Consider the following 18,168-nt stretch of genomic DNA (forward strand, 5'->3'; position numbering starts at 1 on the left):
CCCCGCCCCACCGGCGCCCTGCCACCAGCGCGGTGCCACCTTACTATCTGACTATACACAAAACAATTCGATATGCGTCCGGCCGAAATCCCAATGTATCGTTTCATTCATTTGGGATGTACCTAGACAAAGACCTGGATTCTATATCTCATCATATGTGCAACAATTAGACAACTATTCTGCTTAAATCTTCAACAGCAAAAATTAAACGAAGTCATATTTTCAACTCAATGCTGAAGTTCCCATTAATAGGTACGTTATGTGCATTCGTTCGATCATTTCATGCATTTAAGGGAATAAAGCGATCGGCAGGTGGGGCGGCGCGGGCGGCCAGACTGGTTTGCTTGTTTGTAACTCTGCGCCGAAACCTGTGCGCCCGCGCGCCGCCCGCGCCGCCGGCCCCGCCACCCTGCCTGCGCCCAAATTCGTGAAATACTCTCCCGTACTAACAGTTAATAAAAAAAGCTGTATACTGTAATATAAGAACCTAATAGACATTTTAGTTGTCATTTATTATATCTAATATATCTAATAATCTGCCATACCCCACCTTACAAACTTATATTCGATATAAGAAGGTTTAAGTACGCTTTCCAAAATGCATTTAAAAGAACCGGGGTGCATCAGCAATATCAGAGAACTTGAATATGAAATTATTGAGGTTTGGGTTATGCACACATCTGCCATCTATGTTTACAATACAGGACTTGTTTTTTAGATAATCGTCTTTAAAGTTCCATTAACTCGTTTTACTCAGCTCGAGGAACTTCCCACTAATAAAAGTTCAACACAGAACCAACAGAGGGCGCAACATCTAAACAGCAAACGCTTTTGTGTCTTCGCTCTACAAATTAAAGTATACGTTACATTTATGCATTTAACACCGCTCTATAAGGGTTTTTTTGCGTATGGGTTTTATATTAACCTTCTTATTATATCTCTAGATAAACATCTCATGATAACCCATATCACACAATATATTCTAAGCTAAGTACGTTCTTGTTGTTCAAGAAAGATTAATAAGAAACAATAAGGATATTATAATATGGTGTTTCATGCATAGTTAATTAGTATCCTGAGACCCTAATATTTTATGTGTGAAATTAAATTAAGTATATGTAATAAGATATATAATATACTTAATTTTATTTGAATTATAAGTTGAACTTAATATTGGTCAGACTCAAACTCAAACTCAAACATTTATTCATTCAACAAGACTTCTTATAGAAGCACTTTTGAATCGTCATATTACACAGTTATAACATTTACCACCGGTTCGGAAAGCAGTTTCTATAGAGAAGAAACTCTGTAGCGGCTCTTTTAAAATAATATAAAATTTACATTATAATTCTACATAATATGTAACACGAACATAACAATAATGCCAATGAACTGACCTGTGGTTCTAAAGCAACAAAATTTCATGGATTGTCATCTTCCATTAATGCTATAGTAGGCTCTCTGGAGTCTGGACTATTATAGAATACATTTTAATATAGTTTTTGAATTTAGCACTACTAAACGATTTAATACTATGAGGAATTCTATTGTATAAGATTATACCTTGTCCCATAGATGAATTTTTTACTATACTTAGCCGGAAAACAGGCATTTCAATTTTATTTCTGTTCCTCGTGTCATAACTATGTCTATCTCTAACTTTTGTATGTAAGTCGATGTTATTGTATACGTGTAAAATATTATTAAATATATACAGTCTTTCAGCGTATAAAATCTTTGGCAAATTCTGACCGGTCGTTTCTTACTTGATACAGATAACATACTATTATTGATACGCACTTATCAACAGACAAATAGATAATCAGAGAAACAGAAAAAATTCTAAACATTGTTGAGGTCTCTATAAAAATTTTGTGTAGCAATTACTCTTTTTAAAAAATATTAAATTTACAGAAAGAGTCTGGTTACTATTTTATTGGTTATTATATGTATGGGTGGTTGGTAGAGTGAACATGACATTTCACCTTAAATCATTTGCCCGTTGTAATTATTTAGGGCTTAGGACTCCACCCATTATCATACTAAGATAGTAATAGTGTCAGGAAAGCAACACGATATGCTGTATGCTTGGTGTCGAAACGACCTCATTTTCAATACAAAGATTTTTTTTGTCTGACGCCTTCCTGTTCTCCACACGTTTTACGAAGTGGGTATAGTTGTTTAGAAGTGTTGCAGGTTGCTTTGCCTGTCAGGTGGCATCCAAGGACACATGGTCTATTTTACCGAAAGCTCCAATATAGTAGATGTTTGAAGCGCCGCGGATGGTTCGATATTTACTAATAAATAATTTAAAGCCGCTTCGTGAAGTGCCACATAATGTTGGTTCACACACGGATAATACAATATAAACTTAATTTAGCCTTCAAAGATCATGTACATTGACACGGATCGCGTTGATTTAGCAACTAGCCATACACTTGAGGTCACTTTTTATTTTACTTAGATATGCGGTTTCCGTAGTTTTTTTCTTTACTTTGAATTAATTGATTTTATCTTGATTGCAATCACACCCATTTCCCGATCAAAATGAGTCTGTACGTCAACGAAATTCATCTAGAATAAACCTTTTACATACGTATTTAATAAAAAAAACGTTATGACTTGAGCTTGACCTCTGATTGGAGACGTCATTTAAAAACAAATGACAGAATAATTAGATCGAAATGTACCCAATACAAACAAACCAAATAGCATTCGTCCGTGATTTTGCTTATAAATCCTATCCTTCTAATATTATAAATGCGAAAGTTTGTAAGGATGTGTGTGTGTTTGTTGCTCTTTCACGCAAAAACTGCTGAACCGATTGCAATGAAATTTGGTACGTAGACAGCTGGACAACTGGAATAATATATAGGCAACTTTTTATCCCGATATTCCGGAGATACGGACTTACGCGGGTGAAGCCCCGGGGCGCAGCTAGTATATTATAGCTATGAAATTCTCAAATGAATTTCATCTTGTTTAATAGGACGTCAAAAGTTAATGTGACTGTATAGTTTCCTCGTTCAGATCGTTTCATTATATTTAACGACCACTAATTTTCAATAACATCCCAGCTTAATTATTGGCAGTAACTCACTATCTTAGTGTCTCCCGTTGAATCTATCCAATTAATTATTAATATCACAAAACATTTAATTATTCTTGAAACTTGCTTGTCTAAATAGCATGCAAAAATGAAGGTAATATAAAATGATTGAGAGTAATTTATGACAATCAGTCATGGTTAAGCAATATGGAGCAGGCCTGTGGCTGGCGCGGCGCGGGGCCGCTCGCGTGTCTCGCTCCTGGGCTGTTCCGCTAACGAGCGCGCGATATATCACTCTGAGCACTCTCTACGTATTAACGGACACGTTACTGCACTTAGCCGGCTACACTTATATACAACACTCGATGAATATATTAATTTTCCCGTGTTCCACTTGTTTTCAGTTTTAGTTTGACATGTTTCTATTGATGGCTGATGTTAATGTGAATGGAGCGTAGGAGTTGGTCTCTGTTGGTTGAATTTACAAACGTTTGAACTAAGAAGAACTATTACAAACATGGATATTTTCATTGTAGTATTATGTTCCCATTCTTAAATAATTACTTTACTGGTATCACGGAATTTGAGTATGTAACTTAATCGGAGAAGAGACAAAACATATTTTTGAACGGAAATGCCATGGCTCATGTTCGATAACATCTGTAGTCGTATATTACGATGATCACAATTTAACAGTAGTGTTGCTGATAGTAAATAGTAGACTATTGAAATTTAAGAGCTAATAAATATTTTTATGTAAATGATGACGATGCTTTGAACTGCTTATATAAACAGTTATTTCAGAGGTAAAGCTGAATAAAGTTCTACTGAATACTGGTTCATTTCACCAACATTATCTGCAATTAACATTTAACTATGATTGAAGATTAATCGCTCTAATTTCATCTGATTGCGAACCAGTTGCGACTCGCGGGCGCAGGCGCATTAGACGCCCATAGAATGTTAATACGACATGCGATTACGCTCAATGAGAGGCGCTGATTAAATTAATGTCTTAATGGTAGGAGGCTGCAGACACTCCGAGTGATGTGCGCAGTGTTTGAACACCTGAACACTTTACAATCTTGAGAACGATAACCACGGGTATAACTATTCAAACAAAGTTTTACGCTTGTTTCATTATGAGATTGATATTGTATTGTATTTGTAATTTACATATTTAATTTTTATTTCTATAGCATTGAAATGCTTTATAAATGAGATTTATTTTCTATTCTTTCAAAATTTCTCATTAATGTAGACATATTTAGGAGAGATGCTTTTGTAGCTGTGTATTTCATTTAAATTTATATGAAATTCAGGACGGTAATAATATCATCATTTGACATAAGTGAACAAAATCTTCCCCTTCAATTGAATAAAACATTTTGTTTATATCCAAGCCAAGTATTTATATACTGCATTAGTACTTTGAAAACCTGCGTACTCCATATATTAGATAATTCTGCCATAATGTCCTTTTGTATACTATTTAGAGAGCGGAGTCCCGCAGGAGCAGTTAGCGTCGCTTTGTGTCTAGGTGCGGGACAATGGCGCGGTGTCGCTGTGTCGCTGCGCGGCGCACACGCAGCCAATTAAGGACGCACTAACTTTATCGCGATCGACTTAATCTTTCACCATCAGCGCTTTATTCAGTAATTGAAGGGAATTTATAATTCTCGTAATTTATGCGTTTACTGAGGTTTAGTCAGAAAAACAGACATCATTCACCATCATGCACCATGGAAAGATAAATATAAAGGATTAATAGGTAAGTATTGTGTATTTTTAGAGAAATTTAGTCTCTTTGATGGTTCATGTCGAAATAAACTAGGTATGTCACATCTTTATTAATGTATTATTTTTGGGTACGTACCGTTCCTATGGCGCGCGCGCCGCTGAGACCGCGCGAGCGGCCGCGGCTCGCTCGGGGACCTCTTTTCTTTCTCTTCCTCGACCATCCGCGACGATCTGGACACACACACATCAATAACTTAATTATCACACACGATATATGTCACGTTATATGTACACACATTATATGTCAGAGAGTTATCTATGTCTATAAATGTCATATACGCTGGGTTTTGTTCGGTGAGTGGGGGAGAGCTGGAGACACATATACTTTTCTTTACCCTTCCCAGTCCTTTCCTTTATTCTTTTTAAAATCTCTTTCCAATTCAAAATCGGCTTTCCATTTGTGCAGCCGTAAGGTCTGCAATCAACGTTACGCCTCTTCAAATGTTCATAGGCGGTGGTAGCGCTTACCATTAGGCGACCTACCAGCTCCATTGCCAATGATGACGATGACGATGACGAAATCTTAAGCACTTTATCATTATTTTGTGATCTCTTTTTACATTATAACAGGAAATGTTTAAATGGGCGCGATGAATGATTATGTCGAATATCGATTCAACGAGATATTTCATTTTTTATTACTAACTGTATACGATTCGTGATAATAAACTATTAAAATTATCAATCTATATGAATCGTAACGAAACTAGATTGTAATTAAATAATTGTTCATGCACGTTACTTTGTAAGACACACGAGACTACATACTACATTACAATTTTACATTAAAATTTATATTAATAATAATATTATACATACATTTTATTATGTGCATATTATGTTGGAGAAAAACCGTCGTTTTATGATGTATTTACATTATATATAATGTAAACACGAATAAAACATATTTGCGTGCGCTTTAATAGGAAACACCGACTAACCGTCACTATGAAAGGATACTTAACAAGTTTATTTGTTTAGATATACTTACTTAGTTTTTTATGTTATAAATATTGTAATGTAACAGACCTCCTCGAATGGCGTCGTGACCGATAGGCGCAGAAGAAGTCAGGGCGAACGCGGTGCGCGCGCAGCAGCACCGCGAGCGACGCCGACGTTGGCGCATCTGCGGCAGCTGCGGTTGGTACGGCGTGTGCGGCATTTGCAGCGTGTGCGGCGGGTGCGGCCACCTCATACGTTTGGTCCGGCAGCAGCATGCCACGCGCATCGCGTCGCAACCCCGCTGCGGCTCACTTTGCACACGTGACAGGGCGAATGCTGCGAACACATAAAAGAATTACAGTGTTATCTCATTCAAAATGTTTATTTTTCTGATAATTTTTTAAAAAGATGTTCCCTTAGAGAAAGGGAACAACTTTTTAAAGAGGAGCTCTTTAATAACACCGGCATTTACGTCGTTGCTTTATCCTATAAATTGTACACTCATTCGTAGTCTGGTGAAAAAATCTTTACGGTAATATAAATATTCTCCAAGCACCGACTGAAAGCTTCGATGTAAGAAATGATAATGAGCGACTTCATTGCCGTGGGAGCTTTTCCTTTAATGGCTTTATCTTGTAAACTTTGAAACTAACAAAATCTTTAAATTATATTTAACATAATCCATAAAATAACAGGAATTATTCACTCCAAAACTATAAATTACAGTGATCAAGTATAACTTCTCAAGCCACATGAATCAATACAATTAAAAACACTGGTACATACCTGCGCCGTTTAAAAGAATACTTCCTTAATAAGTAAACGCAAAGAGAGATCGAGATCATTTGAGGACATTTAATCGTGTATTAACACTGAATCACCACCTCCAGATCACTGCATCCAAAAATATTGAACGTTGTTTAGTAAACAGTCCGCGTGCGCGCGCCTCATTACGAGCGGTGAGTTAACAAAATTTATTCAAGACATTAACGCATCTCCGTTTTTTCTTCAATTGGAGGCGGTCATTATTCTTAAATAATTGTGTGACCAATTCGATCTATTGAGGGTTTAACTAGCAAGTGAAGCGGCGGCGGCGGCGCGGGGTCGGTGCGGCGCAGTGGCGAGCGGCTTGCGGAATGCCGCGCACGCTTTTTGTTGAATTCAAAATTCGAGAGCACCCGTCTCGGCCCGACGAAATGTCATCCGTTCATGTTTCTGTACTGCACTTCTTTATATCATTCATTTCGGATAGCCATTACTTACAACGGCCGCCTCTTCACATTTAAAATTACCGTCCATACAAGTCTTTAAGAGTATATTTGAAATTCAAAACTACCATTAACTAGAGATCATCAATGTCATTAAATGCCTAGGAGGGCTAATATCCCGTTATAGTAATTTTAAAATAGCTCCTGAACTTTACATGCTGCTAGAACAAGGACGAGTTGCTGAGGTTAATTAACCCGTATTTAAATATTAGCAAATAATCGATCTTAATATGTTAATGTGTATGAATAAACAGGAAGTAAGTTGAATGTCTCAAGCGCAATCAAACAAGGGATATAATGAGGCCCCGTCTCCCCGCTCCCGAGCACATATTATAACAGTTGTCAGGAGTGTGGAGGACAGAGAGAGCGGAGGTTCGCGGAACCAGCTCCTGTTAAGGAAGAGGTCGGACGAGAGCGCGCGGCGCCGCTCCGCGCGGGCCGCTCCGCCGCCGCGCCGCCGCGACGCCGCGCCGCCGCGCCGCCGCATGTGGCATAGTTCACCGCGGATCGCGATAAGCATATACGATTCACTTCATTCAATGAAAACCTCGTTAGGACCTTTTTCTGCAGCTACTGTAATTGAAATGTTATCTCTCTTTAATGGTAATGAATTAACTGGACGCTTTATCCGTCAAACTAAACACAGTACATTTAATTGCCGTATTTCTAATGATTAAGCCTTAATTAGCTTTGCCTACATATGTATTTCTAAATACTTTTGTGTCCTTGAAAAATGATTTTAATTTTTAAAACATAAATCATTGTCAGAACCTGAATTTACAAAAGGGAACACCTATGTGTTCCTTTTTATTTCCCAAATTTAGTGTCGCAGAAACCGTGTGATCAGTCCACAGCTTGACACATTGTAAATTAAAATCCGTGAAAGCCGCAGAGTCCTTTAGAATACTGCAAAGGCCTGCCTCCTGTGGAGAAAATTGATCTCGTCGCTGGCGTGCGGTCTGCGGGCTGCGAGGGCCCCTGCACTAACCCTGGTACTAAGTCTTTATTTGGAAGCAAATTGACAATTTCAATTAATACGATGCGCATTATTCCAGGTCCAATTAAGAGTTCGTAGAATTGAAGCAGTCGTCAACTACTGAATAATCAGTTTCAGACGCGGAAATATATAGGCCATTAACCATTTAAATTAATACAGAATTTTGCAACAACATATATTTATTTATGGGGTTCGTATTTTTTTTACTTAATTTACAATGATGAGTTTGTACCATTTTAAACAGGCATTCTTAGAAAAGCTTGCTTGTCATCGTTCTGCCATAATTTTTGCAAAATATTTAAATAATAAGCTTAAATACTACTATTTACCTGCGTAAACTCTTATATTGTACGTAATTCTAGAAGCTAGGAGCTCTAAAGACCGAGTATTGAAAAAGAAAATGACATAAAACACTTAAATAAAATAAATTTAAAAACTGCTTTGAACCACTTTTAATCCACAATACATAAACCAATTAATAAATTACACATTTGAATTATTTTATTTAACACCAAATCATTTCTCAGTATCCAATATCGCTAATAAATATCAATCGAACAAGACACATTGTCGCGTTTAATACGTAAGACGGGCGCAAGCCGTGGCGCGCAGGGTCGCGCTCAGCGGCGCGCGCGTCGCTTGCGGGCGCTTGCTCGGAACTAGCTGCGATAGCTCAGCCCTCGAAGCTCGACGTAACTGTGAAGAGGTTGCTCTATATTTTTTGCCGGGTCGCTTCACGTCACATCGCATCAGCACCGCCGCCGTCAGCCGCCGTCGCCGCTCCAACCACCGACAGCCTTCGTTAAGTAATTAGGCACTAATTGTATCGCATTGATTTATCTCCGTGCGATCGTTGCTTTTTGTGCTCTTATCCGAGAACTTTCTTATCATCGTCCAAGGTATCGATCCGATAGAGTCATTATATTTACCGGGAAACTGTAAATCCTTTTACATTCTGTACAGTGAGGCTTTTTGTAGAAAATGCCTTACCCAGCAACACTTAACGCACCCTGCGTTGCTTAAAGTAGATTCTAAAACATTATAATGAAATCGTCCTCATGCTATGTCCCATTTTGTGACTGAATCTATTTGCAAAACTATTTTCTTGCTAAAGCCCTATGGTAACCTTACACATCCAATTACATTAAATCAAAATTAGTCGCATAAAGGTCTCAAAGGTAAAGAACTTCGAACGTATAGCACGTTGTAGAGCTAGGAAAATAAAAAGGTTCGCTCGGTACTAGCATAACTCCTGACGAATGCAGCTATGTAGTAAAGCGAGCGCGGCTGCGGGCGCGGCGGCGCGGCGGTGAGGCGGCGCGGCCCGCCTGCGGTCGCAGGTTGGGTTACACTTTATGTCGCGCCAACGACACGCGTCCGATACTCGTCGCTACGGTGACCCCAACATACTTTATAAATAAACCATTGACCACAATCCCAGCGAAGAATATTCCACATTAGTGAAACCACTCTCATCTACATATTAACATTTATTTTATGGTATTTTTATGCAGGTCAACGACGAGCTGATAAAAAATTAGGTGGAGTGATTATTAATTGATGATTAAATTTAAATTTGAGTGTTTTTATGGCTACTTACAGACGTTAATTTATGATAGCAGTAGAAACGATTCCTCCATTAATAAATATATCCTCAAACGTGACTTGAACAAATATGTTCTAACATCCAACGAAATTTTCAATTGTTAATTTACTAATCAGTGTGCACGTAATGTATGACCAATGACCATGTCATACAAACCCATAATATGAGTGTAGTCAAAACCTGACAATATACATACAGTTATTATGCTTACATAAAGATACATCTAAAACAACTTTCGTGTGATTTGATAGTATCCATGCTGATTTTTTTATTTTCTTTTTAATCGTGCGAATATTACTTATACACTATTTTATATTATTATTACTTAATTATTTTAAATGTGTCCATTCCAAGAAAAAACAAAATAAACGTGAAAAATCATTAAAATGTGTGTTAATTTTTGTTCACAATCTCTTCAATCTTCACATTCCAAACACACGTAAGACCAAGAAGCTAATTTAACATGCGATCGCTTCCAATTAGTTGGAGCATCGGTGTGGGCCGCCGCCGCTAGCCGCTCAGTGCGGGTGATAGCTCAGTGATGGATAGAGACATGGCGTTTTTCCGGTCGCCCGCGCCGTGTTCCTCGTGTTACTGTCTATGACGACGCGCGCGCGGCATACCAAGTGGCCTGCGAGCCGCCGGCCGTGGCAGACCCGCCAGACCCGCAACCCGCTCGCAGGAACCGTAATACGACTCGATGCAAGAAATGAAGCAATTGCAATCATACATGTTTACTTTTACACGTATTATTCAGTCGAGTGGTAACTTATTACATTTGTTCTGGAAGTCGCTGCTTACATTTATGAGACTGGAACTGTCTATTTGTTTGTTTCTATTTACACAACTCGGTTATAAGATAGTTTTACGTTTATTTTATAAATAAATAGTATTAAGACGATTTTCGATAACACTATATAATATGAATGAAACTATATAATGAAAACCGGTATCTAACATTATTGAATTGTCGCAAAAAGACTTCTCACGGTTATGTTAATGACCTTATCGCTCGATTTCACTCGAGAAACTTTCATTGTTACGAGATGTTGATAAGACAGACGCTTTTACTTATGTATAGCAAAGTATGAACAGTCCTAACTGACTGACTTAAAGGAATTTTAGGTTTTTATGATTATTCATATTAAATTAATAATAATAATACGACCTCGATCTCGCAACGGTGAAGGAAAACATAGTGAGGAAGTTGGCATGTCCGAGAAATAAAAGTTCGAAGACATGTGACATCTACCAACCCGCACTTGGCCAACGTTCTGGATTATGGCCTGAACCTTTATAGGAGGCCTGTATGTAGTGGGAATATATATAGACTGATGATGATGAAGATGAACAATATGATGGCCTTGCTTTTTACAAGGGTCAAACAAGCGACTGATTAAACGTGGTAATATATAGATATATTATTTATTGATAGCTTATGCCTTTCTGATAAACATCTGCAAAATAGAAAAAGTATGGTCTCGCCATTAATACTGAAAACTTATGAATTGCAAAGAAATAAAATTAAAGGTTATAAATTCGTGTTGTTGCTACGTTACCTAGAACAAAAATTTCTCAACAGAAACGTACTTACCAAAACTGTACTCAATACACATTTTAATTGACCAAATTTTAAATTTCCATAGTTGCGCTTTAACTAAAAAAAGACATTTAACTTTTATAAATGAGAATTTTTCTCTTTCTTTTTTTACCTGATTAATTATGGGCCTCCTCAACATCTACTTTTTAAACGACAGTTCGACATGGGATAAATAGCATGTCATAATATATGGACAGTGGACACCGGTATCGCTTACATCTGAATGTAATTCATTATACATCTCTACCTGTTGGAAGGAAAAAGCGACGAATACCTGACACTAAAAAGGTAAGTTATCGTAATCTCGGCTAATGAAGGCAACGTGCGAACCAAGTATGGGAATATTGGAACGTGAATCTCAAACGAGAATGATAATAATTAGTGAGTAATGAGCGTAGATCGCGTTTCGCAGCGAGCAGCGGCGCGCGGGCCGCGCAATTAGGGGGGCGGCGCCGCGCACGCACCCGTTGTCAATTACTTTAGAACAATATGAATATTTCTCAGGCTCGAGTTTCCTACCCGGCACTGTACACGGAGCCGCTTTTACGAGCCCGCTGTTATGGATGCCAAACTGGATCTGCATCACAATTCGTAAATAATAAAGTATGTATCAGTTATAAGTAGTGTATGTATTTACAAAATTTTAATATAGAATGTATGTATATAGTCATACATTTAAAACTGATATTAATAAAAAACTTCATGAAACTGAATTATTATTCCTTTCGTAATGTCCTTGTTAATTTGTTATTCAATGAAATAGAGAATATATTAAAGAAGTAAATGCTATGCATAGACCAAGGATCTACGATAATAAGGTATAAAAAGCTACATTGTTATTAAGGCCCGCAAGAACCTCCACCATTACTAACGTTGTTATTCGGATAGCAATAGTGTTCAACCGCTCTTTTTTGTATATATTAATGATTTACCGTATAATTTACTGGATATGTGTGAAATACATAGTAATGTTTGCAGACGATACCTTACCTATATCATAGATAACATAATATTGTACTAGCTAATACTAAATGACGATGAAAATTAAGACATGGCCTAAATGTTGACGAAGTAGACTTCACTTCTTTATTCATATCCAATTGGGTACAGCTAATAATTTATTAATAATTGCAAATAAAAGGAATTCTGTACAATATATCCTTCCAAATGTAAATAAAGCTAAAAGAGATGTTATTTTAAACGAGGAGGTATTTTACCCTACCCACTAAGAGATCTGCCTAAGAAAACCTACTGTACCGCTACAGTATATATATATTTAGTAACATTTTACTTTACATTTAACACGACCTACATACAAGAGGAGGTCCAAGGCATTGTTATGACACTCTATGTAATAATAATATTCTTAATCTTATAATGATTGTATTATATAATTATTAATTATGTATGATATCGGTAAATTATTTTATATGGAGAAGTAATGGCAAATACGATTCGAATATTATTTGTTACTTCTTCTGCGTTTAATATGGTCAGGACAGTTCGTTGGCATAATTATTATGTCCAGATTACCTTTGTAGAATTCTAATGCAAAATTGTGCATGATTTTTAAAAACCACCTCATAGTTTTGGTGCTTAATTACAGAGTCCACATTTAGCCGGCCACCTTTAAATATTAAAACTATTGACTTATGACGATTCAAAACTGCTTCTAGAAGTCTAATTATAATGTGAATTAATAATGTTCGAGTTTTAATTTATAGCCATAAAACCTTCCAGCCTCAACTTCTATCTTCTCGGTCTATGAGGCTGCACGATGACACTCCACAATGGCAGGTGCTCTTTTTATTTTTTTAATACATCTTAATAGATAAGCTATGTATGTAGATATTATGTGTTTTGACGTGGTGCTAAAGTGGACGTACCAATTACGTACAATTATGTGTAAAAGAAGTAACTGAGCGAATACGAAGGCAAATGTACGTATTAGGTAAAGGTCTCTGAATCTGAAGTTTTGTGCGCTACTATCGAGTTTAGTCAAGACAAGGTGAAGTAAAATCGTTGAATATGAAATAAATATTACTAAGTCTTCTAACTACTAAACGAATTTTGATGAAAATTTCGAATAAGTCCTTAATCGGTAAAAAAAATATTGTAGATCACATTTCATAGACACATCTTAGGACGTTAATTATAGAGCACCTTTTTATCCTGGAACATGTTGCATGGAATAGTGAAAGGAATATGCAAGTAAAACAAGATTAATAAAAATAATGCACTTTTATTTATCACAGGGCTGAAGCCAAATCTGTAGCTAAATAAATACCACAACAACCACACTCTCGTTTAACTACTGGTACTTACAACTAGAGGAATGCTATGTATCACAAGCACGAGCCTCGCTCGACCCTTATCATAAATTAATTTAAATATAAATACAATTTAACTAAGAACCCCGCAACTTTAAATTACATAGAGAGGCAACTCGTGCGGGCGGAGCGCACCGACGCGTCGACTCGACCGCGTCGCACTGGAACCTCTAACTACCGTTTACTTCGGTTTGTACTAATAACGAGACGCTTTTTATTTTAAATGCCCCAAAAGCCCAGTGTCGACGCGGTTAGTGAACGTCCGCCCTTAAACTTGTCCGTGTACATAATGTAAACGAACTCGCGCGTGTCGTACATACGGTTATGTACAGCGCGACGTGCGTCCCGAATGTGAGTAATGTGATGTCAACAACTTTAATCATATAAATAAACGTCACAAGACACAAACTAAAATACAAAGATCGTTCTTTCATCTACGTATAAATCGCTATCGAACGGAGGCATCCAACTGCGAGCGCAGGTGCGAGGCGACACGCTCGGATGTGCGTCATGTAATGGACGACCGCGTGCCCTTCGCGTGCCCTACGCGGGCCCTACGCGGCGGCGCGGCCGAGGGGCGGGGCGGGGGCCCCGCTAGTGCGCGAGCAGGTCGGACACGTGGTCGGCGATGGCGCGCGCCGCGTCGCCCGCCAGGATGGAGCGGTGCGTGGCGGGCAGCTGGCGCACGGCCAGCGGGCCCGCGCACACCTCGCTGAGCCCGTAGTCGGGCGCCAGCTCCACGTAGTTGTCGCGCGCCGTGAACAGCGTGACGGGCGCGCTCAGCTTGCCGCTGGGCCGGTACGAGTCGGCGATGACGAGCTTGCGGTAGAACGACTCGGCGGCGGCGGCCAGCGCGCCGGCGTCGCGCCCCGCGCCCGCCAGCTCCGTCGTGCGCCGCACGCGCTGCTCCCAGCTCGCCAGCTGCGCCAGCTCGTTCGATACCTGCCGATGTTTCGCAGTGTTCGATTGTGTACTCAGTTAAATATATTCAACTGTCGATATCTATGTTTAGTAATTATTGCTTATAGTGATAAGGGTGTCTCAATTAATGAAAGTGATTTATTTGCTCGCAATTTTTTTAGTACCTCTCTAGGAGGTCACATACGTGCGTATACGTAGAAGTGAAATTTTTCTTTTTTTTTCGTACATTTAATTGTCCCATCGTGACCTATGCCAATCGTTTCGGGCAAATTGTGAATGAAGTCAAGTAGATACCTAGATAGAATTGTCTCGTGAGGCAGGAGCAATATAAGTTTGGGCGCGAACGAACCTTGACGATGTCGAGCTTCTCGTTGAAGAGCTGCAGGAAGTAGGCGAGCGCGTCGGCCTCGTCGGTGGCGGGCGAGCGCGCGGCGCGCTTCTGCGTGCTGCGCCGCGTGTGCGCCGCCACGAAGGCGGGCGAGCCGTCCACCAGCACCACGCGCACGCGCTGCCCCTCCTGCGCGCACACGCGTCACTCGGTTACATCATTTCACCGTGGCTTGGTGTCCTCTCAAAGGAAACCCGTATATGCGTACATATTATAAACTAGCTTTTACCCGCAGCTTCTCCGCGCGTACAAACTTTCATTCCCTATTTTCTCCCCTAGTAGGAAGAATTTAGCAAAATATTTTCTTAGCGGATGCATATAATAATACCTATCTGCATGCCAAATTTTAGCCATTTAGATAGCTATGTCAGTCAGTCACATTTCAGTTATATATACTGAACTGAACATTTAACTTACTGAACTCTTGAATAATGTTTTTATATTTTCATAATAATACCATCGAGATAAGCTCCAGCAAGAAAACCGGGATAATTTTAAAACCGTTAAGGCGTAGAGGCGAGCGGCGTACCTTCTCGAGCTGCAGCGCCATCTCGAAGGCGACGCCGGCGCCGAAGGAGTAGCCGAGCAGCGTGTAGGGGGGCGCGGGCTGCAGCGCGCGCACGTGCGCCACGTAGAAGGCGGCCAGCGCGCGCATGTCGGCCAGGGGCGCCGCCGCCACGCACTGCAGGCCCAGCGCCGCGCCGCGCACGCCGCTGGCCACGCCGCGCAGCATGCTCGCCACGCCCTCGATGGGGTGCACCATGAACACGTTGGCTTTGGCGTCCGGCGCGGCGCTGGGCAGCTTCAAGACCACCTGCTTGGGCATGATCTCGCTCAAGGTGGCAAACTGCGCCAACTCCGACGCGGCGCCCGCGGCTTCCTCTTTCGTCTCCTCCTTCGCCTTGTCTTCTGCACTCTCTTCGGCCCCGCCCGACAGAGATTTCAACTTGGCAAAAGTGAGGGCGCGAATTTCTTGCACTCCCAGAACTAGATCGTAGCCGCGTTCCAGTGTCTGTTTAATTTCGGCGCCCATGAGCGAATCCATACCGAGCTCCGCGAGATTTGCCGTTTCCGATACTTTCGATGGATCTTTAATACCTATAAAGTGAAAAAGAATATTATTATCCAACTAATATCCTATCCACTTTCTACAAATCCTACTAATATTATATCCCATCCTACTTATATTATAAATGTGAAAGTTTGTAAGGATGTGTGTTTGTTTGTTACTCCTTCACGCAAAAAGTACTGAATCGATTACAATAAAATTTGGTGCGTAGACAACACAACGGACAACTGGAATAACATATAGGCAACTTTTTATCGATCGATATTCTTACGGGATACAGACTTACGCGGGTGAAACCGCGGTGCGCAGCTAGTATTATTATGAAAGCTCTAGGTCATTAAAATTATAATAAGAGCGTAAGCAAATGACAGCGTGATGATTTATAACAAGAGTGGCTAGGCTATATAGTGCTCTTTTTGATACAAACTTAGATCTAATTGTTTTTTTTTATTAAAAAACTTAAACGAAAAGTTCTGAGGCTAGAAAGACAAAATAGGACAAGGTATACGCTAAGGTATAGGAGGTTTATTGATATAAGGTATATGCTTATACAATAGAATTTCTCATTGTATTAAAGAATTAAACCTATATTAAAAATGTATTTGTTCGGAGTCTACTATATTTAACCGTTATAATCTTTGAATTGCTGCAAAAATGGCTACGATATGAGCCTTGAAAAACACAATATCACGACGTCGTTATAATAAGAGCAAAGATTATTCACAAATGAAATAAATGTTTTTGAGACAAAAAAGCCTAAGATAGGTCGGAGGTCGGTAGTGAGGTCGGTAGGGAGTGCGCACCGAGGATGTTGGCGACGGCGTGCACGAGGTCCTGCGCGGGCGCGGCGGCGCCGCGGCGCTTGTCGGCCAGCACCATGGAGGCGCACACGGCGTGCGGCCGCGCCAGCAGCGCGCCCAGCGCCTCCACGCACGACGCCACGCGCTGCGGCAGCGTGCCGCCCACCACCGCCTCGTCGCCGCCCATCGTGTCCACTATCAGCCCCACCTCGCCTGCGGACACGGGTTGCCGATCACCATACTGCGCGACTCTCGACGACGGTCGTTCGATAGATTAGCGAGCGTGCGTCTCACCGATGGCGCCCCACTGCACGGCGAGGCCGGGCAGCCCGTCGGCCTGGCGCAGCTCGCACACGCGCTCCATGGCGGAGTTGGCGAGCCCGTAGTTGCTCTGGCCGGGGTTGCCGCGCCCGCACGACACCGACGAGAACGCCACGAAGTAGTCCAGCTCCGGGCACAGCTCGCGCGACGCCACGTCCAGCATCTTCGTGCCTGGAAACCGTTACCGATCGCCTTCAATAAACGTTCGAATTAATCATAATTAAACATGACTGTTTTAATATTTCTCATTGATATCTAAATATAAGGAGACAGTTAAGCGATTGACATTATAAGAAGTCCCAGTGTGGAAAAAAAAACAACCGCACACAACGCACTTAAAACAATAAAAAGATGCAGGGCAGTGAGATGAGATATCGAACAAACATTTTAAATAAAAAATGATTTACATAAATAATTCAATGAGATTTGTGTTAAAGTCAATTTATGATTTATGTTAACACAAATCTCATTAAATTATTAAATAAATTTTGTATTTTGTTTTATTAAAAATCTTTGTATTTAAAAAAGCATCGACAATAATGGAAATGAATTCATTCGAATGTCTTTTTTGTTAGATTAAAAAAGCCATTCGAATGAATTCAAGCCGATGGTGTACAACGCTCAATGGTAGAAATGAAAGTGCGAAATGAATGAAACATGACATGAATGAATTGGTCAACAACAACAACAAAAACAACACAACGTCGATCTAAACGACTTTTTCACTTACAATATAAAATAGATTGTTATGATGTATATAGTTAAGTGCGCGTTATTGTATTTTGACTGTATTTAACCGCTCACCGTCTATCTTGGGCGTGGCAACGGCGCGGAAGTCGTCAGGCGTGAGGTTCTCGAGGAAGGCGTCGCGCAGCACGGCCGCCAGGTTGAAGATGCCGCCCACCGGCGCCAGCGCCGCCGCGTCCGCCAGCAGCGCGCGCGCGCCCGCCGCCCGCGACACGTCCGCCGTCGACACCGCCACGCGCACGCCGCGCTCGCGCCACCTGCACAGCCCGCGCGCGTCAGTCGCTGCGGCGCCCTACCGCGCCCTACCGCGCCCCGCCCCGCGCCCCA

At 40.5% G+C, this 18,168-nt stretch overlaps 2 protein-coding genes across 5 annotated transcripts in view; both read right to left on the reverse strand.

Annotated features, from left to right (window-relative positions):
• The window catches only part of LOC119828362 (unconventional myosin-IXb), a 28,093-nt gene extending 19,027 nt beyond the window's left edge, over positions 1 to 9,066 (reverse strand). For 2 of the 4 annotated variants that reach the window (XM_038350499.1, XM_038350496.1), the window contains exons 1-3: positions 8,389 to 9,061; positions 5,882 to 6,130; positions 4,929 to 5,023 (exon numbers count right to left, since the gene is read on the reverse strand). In XM_038350499.1, coding sequence (XP_038206427.1) covers positions 4,929 to 5,023; positions 5,882 to 6,069 — 283 coding nt within the window. In that variant the 5' untranslated portion in view covers positions 6,070 to 6,130; positions 8,389 to 9,061. Of the gene's footprint in view, positions 1 to 4,928; positions 5,024 to 5,881; positions 6,131 to 6,580; positions 7,486 to 8,388 lie in introns of those variants that run through there. The other 2 variants (XM_038350498.1, XM_038350497.1) reach the window with 2 other exon arrangements.
• A 4,421-nt stretch (positions 9,067 to 13,487) lies between these two features.
• Positions 13,488 to 18,168, reverse strand: part of LOC119828244 (fatty acid synthase-like) — a 36,177-nt gene continuing 31,496 nt past the window's right edge. The window contains exons 20-25 of the mRNA XM_038350348.1: positions 17,899 to 18,123; positions 17,068 to 17,265; positions 16,777 to 16,986; positions 15,434 to 16,002; positions 14,866 to 15,033; positions 13,488 to 14,537 (exon numbers count right to left, since the gene is read on the reverse strand). Coding sequence (XP_038206276.1) covers positions 14,190 to 14,537; positions 14,866 to 15,033; positions 15,434 to 16,002; positions 16,777 to 16,986; positions 17,068 to 17,265; positions 17,899 to 18,123 — 1,718 coding nt within the window. The 3' untranslated portion in view covers positions 13,488 to 14,189. The remainder of the gene's footprint in view (positions 14,538 to 14,865; positions 15,034 to 15,433; positions 16,003 to 16,776; positions 16,987 to 17,067; positions 17,266 to 17,898; positions 18,124 to 18,168) is intronic.

This window comes from Zerene cesonia, chromosome 7, assembly GCF_012273895.1.
Source record: "Zerene cesonia ecotype Mississippi chromosome 7, Zerene_cesonia_1.1, whole genome shotgun sequence".
In the NCBI taxonomy this organism is placed as follows: Eukaryota; Metazoa; Arthropoda; class Insecta; order Lepidoptera; family Pieridae; genus Zerene; species Zerene cesonia.